Genomic DNA, 11,378 nt, shown 5'->3' with positions numbered 1-11,378 from the left:
TGCAGATCTCTTTGGCGCTGTCTGAGATGCTCTCTGGATAACCTTCTTTGGACGATGGCTCTGAGTTGCCTTCCTCCGGCATCCCCCCCTGTTCACCCAGGATCTCCTTCAGTTCAGTGGTGCAGCTGCTGAGCGTAAACTGGGGCACCTGGTTCCTCGGGCTACAGGGTGGTGGATCCGGCTGCACCCCCTGTGGTTCTCTCCAGGGGGTGCCCCGGCTTTCGGACCAGGTTGAAGGTTCGTTCCAGGTTGGTTGGGGGTGAACACAGGCAGAGATGGGGCTGGAGGTGTCTAGAGAAGTAGCTGATCTCCTCTCACCTTGCAGAGCCTCCCTGACGCTCAAAAAAAGATTCTCAAAGGCTCCACGTATCATTTTTCCCGGAGGCTGCTTGTAGACCCCCCCCAGTCCAATGTGCACCTCCATCTCCCGCCCCTAGTTGGGGTGAGTGCCAAAGGTAGTGCCAGGCAGTGTATAGGAGGCAGTACTAGGGTCAGTGCCAAGTGTAGCACCAGAGGTAGTGCCACGAGGTAGTGTCAGGAGCAGTTCCAGGTACAATACTGGTAGCACTATGGGTACTGCAATTGTTTCAAAAGCAGTTACAGGGGGTAGTGCCAAGGATAATGCCAGGAGAACTGCTGAGGGTAGCAAAGCGATATGCAACTAATTGCTGCTCCAGGAGCAGTTATGGGGGGGGTGGTACCAAGGGTATTGCTGACGGTAGCAAAGAATATTTCTAGGAGTAGTTATAAAGGGTAGTGCCAAGGATAATGCCAGGGGTACTGCTGAGGGTAGCAAAGGGATATGCAAAGAATAGTTCCAGAAGCAGTTTCTACCTACAGAACCAAAGGTGATGCCAAGGACCGAGCAGCAGTAGATCCAGGTACAGGACCAGTAGTAGTGCCAAGGATAAATCCAGGATAGTACCAAAGGGAATAGTTACAGGGGTGGTACTAGGGGTAATGCAAAGAAGAGTTCCGGGGGTGTTCCAGTGGGGTAGTGCCAAGAGTAGCACCAGACGTAATTCGAAGGATTATGCCAGTAGCAGTTCCAGGACTGATGCCAAGGATAGTGGCAGGGGTAACTCAAAAGATAATGTCAGGAGCTGCTTCAGAAACAGGAGGGTAATCCTAAGGCTAGTGCCAGGGTGCAGAACAAGGGGTAGTGCCAAGGCTGGTGCCCAATGAAGTCTCTCCCCCCCTCCCCCCACCTCCCAAGCTCTTGTCTGGGAACTCTCCCTTGGAAAGTCTCCTCTGCCGATCTTTCACTGGTTGAGATGAAACTTCTCGGTCCTGTCCTCTTGTGTTAGTAGAGCTCCACCATACGCCGCCCCCACCAAAAACTTTACACCACTGACTATGGAGCGGCTCCCCCACCCCCCCACTTAGAACCGTCAGCTCCTCCTTATTCCGACTCCATGGACTCCATACAACTCCCGGAGATCGCTGTCAGCGCTCGGCAACCACCGCAGCCTGACCGCCGCACTCCGCTCCGTCCTGCTCTGCACTCCGCGCTGTCTGCGCTCTGCAGGGGTCACACCAAAGCGGCACGCCGGCATCCCTGCGGAGGAGCGCGTCCACGCCAAATCCACTGGATGCGTGCGCGGATTCTCTGCTGTGCACGTGCCTCGTCGCTTAAAGGCATAGTCCACCTAAAAAAAAAAAAAAAAAGAGAGAGAGAGAAAAGAAAAGTGAAAAACAGGCACCTATTGTGATTAACCACTTGACCTCCAGAAGGTTTACCCCCCCCCCCCTTCATGACCAGGCAAAAACCAGGTCGATATGTTTTCGGCTACGTATTTTTGGTAAAAAAAATCTCAATAAGCATTTTTAAAAAAAAAAAAATTTTCTTTACTTTCTGCTGTAAAACAAATCCAAAAAAACCCAAAAAGTAACAAAATCAAATTTCTTCATCAATTTAGGTCGATATCCTTTCTGCTACATATTTTTGGGAAAAAAATCCCAATAAGCTTTAAAAAAGTTTTTTTTTTTACTTTCTGCTGTAAAACAAATCCAATTAAAAAAAATCGAATTTCTTCATCAATTTAGATCTATATGTTTTCTGCTACATATTTTTGTTCAAAAAAATCCCAATAAGCTTTAAAAAAAATTTTTTTTTCTTTACTTTCTGCTGTAAAACAAATCCAATTAAAAAAAAAAAGATAAAATCGAATTTCTTCATCAATTTAGGTCGATGTGCTTCCTGCTACATATTTTTGGTAAAAACAATCCCAATAAGCTTTAACATTTTTTTTTTTTTTATTTCCTGCTGTAAAACAAATCCAATTAAAAAAAATGTAAAAACTCGAATTTCTTCATCAGTTTATGTCAATATGCATTCTGCTACATATTTTTGGTAAAAAAAATAAAAAAAAATAAGCTTTAAAAAAAAAATCTTTACTTTCAGCTGTAAAACAAATCCAATTAAAACAAAATGTAAAAAAAATCGAATTTCTTCATCAATGTAGATCTATATGTTTTCTGCTACATATTTTTGGTAAAAAAAAAAAAAAAAATCCCAATAAGAGCATATTGATTGGTTTACGCAAAAAAAGTTGTAGCGTCTACAAAATGGGGATATATACTGGAATTTTTATTACACTTTTTTTTACCGGTAATGGTGGCGATCAGTGACTTATAGCAGGATGGCGATATTGCAGCGGACAATTGGACACTTAGGGCACCTTTCACACAGAGGCACTGGTCATGTTAGCGGTAAAGCGCCGCTAGTTTTAGCAACACTTTACAGCCGCTAGCAGGGCACTTTTAACCCCCGCTAGCGGCCGAAAAGGGTTTAAAGCTCCCGCAAAGTACCACTGCCAAAGTGCTTTTCAATGTATAAAAAAAAGGTAATACTGCGCCAACGTGAAGAGTGAACAGCCAACACAACAATAAGACAAATTGTAAGAAAATCTGGAGAATAAATGTGTAGCGCTGAAAGTATAATGATCCTGTTTAATTTCAGGTGACCACGATCGTTATACTTTCAGCACTGCACATTTATTCTCCATTGATCTCAATGGCAGGGGCGATTTAGGAGTGCTAAATACAGCGCTCTCACAGTGCCCCAAAGATGCTGCTTGCAGGGCTTTTTTTTTCCCCGTCCTGCAAGCGCACCGCCACAGTGTGAAAGTACTCGGGCTCTCACACTGGGGCAGCAGAAGAGGCAGTTTTCAGACGCTAAAATAATGCCTCCGTGTGAAAGTGGCCTAACTGACACTTTAGACGCTTTGTGAGAACCGATGACACTAATACAATGATCAGCGCTAAAAATATGCACTGTCACTGTACTAGTGACACTGGCTGGGAAGGGGTTAAACATCTAGGGCGATCAAAGGGTTAAATGTGTGCCTAGTCGGGGTATGTATACTGTGTGTGCTGCTTTTACCAGGGGAAGGGATGGATTTTACACCCTGCTTTGCAGGGGAAGAAAATCTATTACTTCCCCGCTGACCGGACAAGGCTCTGTCTTGTTTACATTGACTGTCCTGTGTGAACTCATGAAGGAAATGAGGAAATAAGGGGGGGAAGGGGGAAATCGGGACTTGAATTGAAACATGTGGGTACAAAATAAATAATTGTAATTGAGTAAAATTCATATTTAATAGTTCATAGCCAGGATATATTATGGTAATAGTACATCAGAACCCAATTTGATTCATACATGGTAATGATACAAAATCGAACAATATGCATGATTGAACATATAAAAATACATCATAGACAATATAATCTGGGGCCTCTCTTACTCCTCAACATTGATACACAAGGTTATACAATAAGGCAATGCATATTCCAATGGATCACACACACACACTAATGCTCTGTTGTGGGGCCTCATAGATCCTTATCATAGATATTATTTAAAGTGGTTGTATACTCAAATTTTTAACTTTTACCTACAGGAAAGCCTATAATAAGGCTTACCTGTAGGTAAAAAAAATATCTCCTAAACCTGTACGGTTTAGGAGATATTTCCCTCAGTATGCGCCGCTGACTGCAGCGGCGCATGCGCACAAGGGGATTCTCGGCCTGAAAATCCGGCAGTGGCCGACCGGCCGGAATGATATCTCCCGCGCGCATGCGCGGGAGTGACGATATCGTGGCTCCGGCCACTCACAGCCCCCGGAGCCGCGATACCCAGAAGAAACGCAGAGGGAGCATGTCAGCTCCCTCGGCGTGGATCGGGCCAGATGTCGGGGCCTCGTTCTAAGGTAAGTATTTCATAATGAGCTAGTATGCGGTGCATACTAGCTCATTATGCCTTTTGCTTTGCAGGTTTAAAAAAATAAATAAAAAATTTGCGGGTTTACTACCGCTTTAAATCATCCCATGAGGGATTGACACGGACACCCATGGAACCTATTATCTGAGATAATAAACGTAAAGTAGTTGAGATGGGCATCTGTAGCTTGACGCGTTTCATGGCTGAAGCCAATCTTCAGGATCAAAGCACGTGAATTGGATCTGTGGGAGAAAATTATAATTATATTGGTTTCTAAAAAAAATTTTTAGGCAATCCCGATACAATGCAACAATAGGATGGATATGAAAAATCCCCCAGGGCGTGTTACTCACAGGGTGTCTGTGTAATGATGGTGTGGCACTGAAGGTCGCAATTCAACCAGAGAAAGCCTTTTCCGGGAGCTGTGTGTCAGGGCTGGCTTAGCTCTTCCTTTTATGGGCTGGCTGCTCAGCTGTCAGCTAATTGCCAGCTCTCATCTCTCTCCACAGTTACCAGCTGTTCCTGATCATGCTCGTCTGACCTGCCTACTTAAAGCTGTCCAGCTCACTTCACCTCTGCCTTTGCCTTGGTCACATCACAAGAAACCATCTCCTGCGATTCTGTTTAACCACCTCAATACAGTGCACTTACACCCCCTTCCTGACCAGACCAATTTTCAGCTTTCAGCACTCTCACAGTTTGAATGACAATTACTCAGTCATCCAACACTGTACCCATATGAAACTTGCGTCCTTTTTTCCACACAAATAGAGCTTTATTTTAGTGGTATTTAATCACTAGTGGGTTTTTTATTTTTTGTGCTATAAATAAAATAAAACATAAATTTTGTGAAAAAAATGCCTTTTTCTTTGTTTCTGTCATAAATTTTTGCTAATTAGTAATTTTTCTTCATAAATTTTGGCCAAAATTTATACTGCTACCTATCTTTGGTAAAAATAACCCACATTCGTGTATATTATTTGGTCTTTGTGAAAGTTATAGAGTCTACAAACTATGGTGTCAATCACTGAAAATTGATCACATCTGATCAGGCCTTCAGTACATCAGGTACATCAGGTTTCTTGAGACACTAACAAGTCAGGAAAGTACAAATACCCCCCAAATGACCCCTTTTTACAAAGTAGACATTCCAAGGTATTAAGTAGCACGGTGAGTATTTTTAAGTTGTCATCTTTTCCCACAATTCTTTGCAAAATTAAGATTTTTTTAAAATTATTTTATTTTTACAAAATTGTCATATTATCAGGTTATTTCTCACACACAGCATATGCATACAACAAATTACACCCCAAAATACATTCTGCTACTCTTCCCGAGTATGGCGATACCACATGTGTGAGACTTTTACACAGCCTGGCCACATACAGAGCACCAACATTGATGTAGTACCTTCAGACGTTCTACGAGCAAAAATGACGCATCTCATTTCTCAACCACCTATTACACTTTTGAAGGCCCTGGAGTACCAGGACAAGGACAATTTCCCATAAATGACCCCATTTTGGAAAGCAAACACCCCAACGTATAATCTGTGAGTCATAATGAGTCTTTTGAGCGGCTAATTTTTTTCCAGAAGTTTTTGGAATATGTGGAAAAAAATTAAAACGCATTTTTTTTTACACAAAATTGTCAATTTATAAGATATTTCTAACACATAGCATGTATATAGCAAAAATTACACCCCAAAACACATTCTGCTACTCCTCCCGAGTATGGCGATACCACATGTGTAGGACTTTTACACAGCCTGGCCACATAGAGAGGCCGAACATTGAAGTAGTACGTTCAGGCGTTCTAGGACCATAAATGACACATTTCATTTCATTCCTACCCATCACACTTTTGAAGGTCCTGGGGCACCAAGAGAGGGAAATTACCCACGAAATGACCCCATTTTGGAAAGCAAACACCCCAACGTATATTCTATGAAATATGGGCTGCAAATAGGTACTCGGGTACTCTGATGGCCTGGTGACAGGTACTCGGGTAATCTGATGGCCTGGTGACAGGTACTCAGGTACTCTGATGGCCTGGTGACAGGTACTCAGGTACTCTGATGGCCTGGTGACAGGTACTCGGGTACTCTGATGGCCTGGTGACAGGTACTCTGATGGCCTGGTGACTGGTATTTGGGTACTCTGAAGGGTGGTGACAGGTACTCATATGGACTGTGACAGGTACTCGGGTATTAAGATGAACTGTGACAGGTACTCAGGTACTCAGATGAACTGTGACAGGTACTCAGGTACTCAGATGAACTGTGACAGGTACCCGGGTACTCAGATGGACTGTGACAGGTACTCGGGTACTCAGATGGACTGGGACAGGTACTCGGGTACTCAGATGGACTGGGACAGGTACTCGGGTACTCAGATGGACTGGGACAGGTACTCGGGTACTCAGATGGGCTGTGACAGCTACTCGGGTACTTTGATGGGCTGTGACAGCTACTCGGGTACTTTGATGGGCTGTGACAGATACTCGGGTACCCTGATGGACCGTGACAGGTACTCGGGTACCCTGATGGACCGTGACAGGTACTCGGGTACCCCCCTGATGGACCGTGACAGGTACTCGGGTACCCTGATGGACCGTGACAGGTACTCGGGTACCCTGATGGGCCGTGACAGGTACTCGGGTACTCTGATGTGCCGTGACAGGTACTCGGGTACGCTGATGGGCCGTGACAGGTACTCGGGTACTCCGATGGGCTGGGACAGGTACTCGGGTACTCAGATGAACTGGGACAGGTACTCGGGTACTCAGATGGGCTGGGACAGGTACTCGGGTACTCTGATGGGCTGTGACAGGTACTCAAATACTCTGATTGACTGTGACAGGTACTCTGATGGACTGTGATTGACAGGTACTATGAGGGGTGGTGACAGGTTCTCTTTATTGGGGGGGGGGGCAATCAGTGTGCTTGATGTGTAATGTAGGTGGTAACGAGATGTTACCGCAATCTCCTCCTCACACACGATCGGTGTGTGAGGAGGAGAACCCGGTAACATCTCGTTACCGCGGTTTGTTTACATTTTAGTGATCGGCTGTGAAAGGATCACAGCCGATCACGTGGGTAAACAGCCGGCCAATGGCTGTTTATCAGCGTCGGTGACGAGCAGTGTTCCCGGGGAACACGCCACCACCGACGTGCACGCGCAGTGCGCTCGCGATCCCGTACATGCGTCGTGCACAGTCGGGGTGTGACCATCTGTGATCGGCCGTGACTTCATCACGGCCGATCACGTGGTAAACAGCCATAACCAATGGCTGTTCACCCCCTTCGGTGGCGAGCAGTGTCTCCGTGACACGCCGCCACCGAAGAAACAGGGATGCGCGCACACGATCGCGTGCATTCCCTGTTTAAACGGGAGGCCTTCATATGACGGCCTCCCGCCACAATAGGTGTGCCACCTGGCCGTCATTTGACAGCCGGCGGTCAGCAACTAGTTAAAGAATGGCTTGCTGACATCGCTTCTGGCTCCTTATCCTGCTTGCTGTTGCTCTACTTGGATCCCTTACTCTGGCCTGGCTGACAACTCTATGCGGTTACTGGACTCTGGCTATGCTTTGACTACGCTTTTTCTATTTACCTTTTTATTATTTTTTTATAAACAAGTGTGATTTAATTGTACTTCTGTCTCGGTCTGATTCATGGTTTCTGACAGTACGCGAAGGCCATGAATTCAGAAGATACAGTCAATTCACTTGTTGGTAATATTTTTTCCAGATTGGATGAGCAAGATCACCGCATGGATCAGTTTGCCATGGAGTTACAAATGCTCCTGAATCGCACGGCTCACCTGTAATCCCCCATTGTGGCTTCTCCAGTACAATCTGAGTCACAAGCCATCCCTGTGCAGGCACCCGCCTCGAGTATTACCTCCTATAAGAGGTATGTCTGGTTCTGCACCGCTTCCCCAGCGATTTGGGGGTGATCCAGTTCAATGCAGGGGATTTCTCAATCAGGTTGAGATATACTTCGGGATGCTGCCCCAGGCGTTTCCCACGGACAGAAGCAAAGTAGGTTTTGTGATATCTTTGCTTTCTGAGAGAGCCTTGGCCAGGGCTAACCCTCTATGGGAGACGCAAAAACCTGTTGTCTTGAGTTACCCTCAGTTTGTGGTCTCCTTTAAAATGGTATTTGACGTTCCCGCACGCTCCGCTTCTGCTGCCAAGTGCCTCATGTCCATCAAACAGAGTAAAAGAACTGTTGCCGACTACGCCATTGAATTCTGTACTCTGGCAGCAGAGGCTGCTTTGAACAATGAGGCCCTCGTGGCTGCTTTTTATCATAGTCTCTCAGATTCCATCAAGGATGAGATAGCAGCCCGAGATATACCCACTGGGTTGGAGAGCTTGATCTTGTTTGCCAACATCATTGACTCCAGATTCAGAGAAAGACTTTCTTTTAAGGAGCGCTTGTGGAAGCCTCCTGTACTTTGCCTCCGAGCTTTGAAGTCCCACCCATGCCTCCCTCACCTCCCATGCCTCCTGGTACCGAGTCGGTCAGTGAAGATGAACCCATGCACCTGGGCTTCACACGTCTCTCTGCGGATGAGAGAGCCTTTAGGAGGAGGGAGAGATTGTGCCTTTATTGTGGCCAGGCAGGTCACTTTTTGAAGTCTTGTCCTACCCGTCCAGGGAACGCCCGAACCTTGAGGTCCTGTCATGGACAGACCTTAGGTGGCGTTGTTTCGTCCCGAGTTATCCAGAAGGATAAGCCCCTGGTTTTGGTCACCCTTTCTTGGGCTGAGTTGTCCATCAAGATACAGGCTCTAATCGACTCTGGGGCTGCAAGCCTGTTCATTGATGCTGCATTTGCTTCGCAGCACTTGATTCTGCTGCAGCGGTGTGACACTCCACTTGCCATTGAGGCTCTTGACGGGAGACCATTACAGCCTGCCCATGTGACTCATGAGACGGTTCCATTTTCCATGGCCGTAGGGGCTCTTCACCATGAGATAATCCAGTTCCAAGTTATTTCCTCACCCAGGTTTCCACTGGTTATCGGTTCTCCTTGGTTACAGAGGAAAAACCCCTCTTTTGATTGGCTCCGTTCTGAGGTTCTCTCCTGGTCACCACAATGCAGTGAGTCATGCTTCCTGAAGGTATCCAAGGTCCTGTGCACCTCTTCACTCTCCTCCTTGCCTGAGGAGTACCACGATTTTAGCAATGTCTTTGATAAAGGTCAAGCCGGTAGTTTGCCATCACACCGGTCTTATGATTGCGCAATTGCCCTTCAACCTGGTGCCATACCTCCTCGTGGCCGGGTTTACCCTTTGTCGGTCTTGGAGGATAAGGCCATGGAGGAGTATGTTGCTGACGCACTTTCTCGAGGTTTCATCCGCAAATCCTCATCTCCTGCTGGTGCTGGTTTCTTCTTTGTGAAGAAGAAGAGCGGTGAACTAAGACCTTATATAGATTTATAGGGGTCTCAATTGTGTCACGATTAAGAATGCCTACCCAATTGCATTGATTACAAAGTTATTTGACCGCCTCAAGGGAGCAACGGTTTTCACAAAGCTTGACTTGAGAGGGGCATACAATCTCATGCGCATTAAGGAGGGCGACAAGTGGAAAACTGCATTTAATACCAGAACAGGCCATTATGAATACCTGGTAATGCCTTTTGACCTTTGTAATGCCCCAGCAGTTTTCCAGGAATTTATTAACGATGTCCTCCGAGATTTGTTGCAGTTATGTGTGGTGGTTTATCTCGATGATATCCTCATATTTTCCAAGTCCCTGGAGAGCCACCACACAGATGTATGTCATGCGCTTCAGAAACTAAGAGAGAACAATCTCTATCGTAAACTGGAGAAGTGCGAGTTCCATCGTGAACAGGTTACATTCCTGGGCTATGTCATTTCCACTGCTGGTTTTTCGATGGACCCAGAAAACTTTCGCCAGTCCTACAGTGACCTCGACCCGTGGGTTTATGTCCTCTGCAGCGTTTCCTGGGTTTTGCCAACTACTATCGAAAGTTTATTCGTAACTTCTCGTCTCTGGTTAAGCCCCTGACTGATATGACCAGAAAGGACGGTAACCCACAGAGTTGGTCTCCGGAGTCCATTAAGGCCTTTGAGACTCTCAAGGCTGCCTTTGTTTCTGCTCCTGTGTTAGCACATCCTGATCCTACGTTGCCTTTTATCCTAGAAGTTGATGCTTCTAAAACTGGAGTTGGCGCCCTTCTGTCTCAACGTCCTAACTCTGAGAGCGCTATGCATCCATGTGGCTACTTTTCCAAGCAATTGTCACCTGCTGAGTGCAATTATGAGATTGGTGACAGAGAGTTGTTGGCAATCACTTTCGCCCTGAAAGAATGGAGACATCTCCTTGAAGGTACAACTGTTCTTATTCTTACTGACCATAAGAATCTTACATTCTTGTCTGAGGCTAAGCGACTCTCTCCCAGAAGGGCGCGATGGGCTCTTTTCTTGTCGAGCTTTATTTACATCGTCTCATTCTTACCCAGTACTAAGAATGTAGGGGCTGATGCCTTGTCATGACAATTTTCCTCCACTTCCAAGTTGGAGTCGGTTCCGGTTCCTATGATTCCTCCTGATCGTATCTTGGCTATGGTTCACACCAGTCTTCTCCTTTGGGTGACAAAATTCTTGCTGCTCAGGTCCATGCTCCTCCTGAGCAACCTAGTGACCACTGCTTTGTCCCAGAGAGTCTCCGTACTGCTGTGTTCCAGACTTACCATTCTCCCAAGGCAGCTGGCCATCCTGGGAAGAATCAACTCATTTGGGCCATTTCCCAATAATTCTGGTGGCCTAGTCTACGGGCTGATGTTACTGCCTTCGTAGCTGCCTGTCCCATATGTGCTCAGAGTAAGACTCCATGACACCTTCCAGTGGGCCTCCTACAACCCATACCCAATGGAGAGAGGCCCTGGACTCACCTGTCAATGGATTTCATTGTGGAGTTGCCCAACTCCCAAGGCAACACTGTTATCCTTATGGTGGTTTACTGGTTCTCAAAGATGTGTCATTATATTCCACTAGTTGCCTACCTCTAATGGATACCCAGTTTTATCCACTAAATAGCTCATTTGGGCAACAGACACAAATTTGGCACCGCTTTTTTTTTACCACCCCCCTTTTTGTTTTTACCACCCCCTTTCCCC

At 46.2% G+C, this 11,378-nt stretch overlaps 1 protein-coding gene across 1 annotated transcript in view; it reads right to left on the bottom strand.

The window, feature by feature from the left end:
- The window catches only part of AR (androgen receptor), a 352,766-nt gene extending 351,197 nt beyond the window's left edge, over nucleotides 1–1,569 (bottom strand). Inside the window, exon 1 of the mRNA XM_077479354.1 lies at nucleotides 1–1,569. This exon is cut by the window's left edge and continues 763 nt beyond it. Within this exon, the coding sequence (XP_077335480.1) occupies nucleotides 1–424 (424 nt within the window). The 5' untranslated portion in view covers nucleotides 425–1,569.
- Between the last annotated feature and the right edge of the window lie 9,809 nt (nucleotides 1,570–11,378).

This window comes from Lithobates pipiens, unplaced genomic scaffold (genome assembly GCF_037356315.1).
Source record: "Lithobates pipiens isolate NorthernLeopardFrog02 unplaced genomic scaffold, aLitPip1_a1.2 Scaffold_1, whole genome shotgun sequence".
In the NCBI taxonomy this organism is placed as follows: domain Eukaryota; kingdom Metazoa; phylum Chordata; class Amphibia; order Anura; family Ranidae; genus Lithobates; species Lithobates pipiens.
Note: the sequence above shows the minus strand (reverse complement) of the source record. Positions and strands in the feature narration are given on the sequence as shown.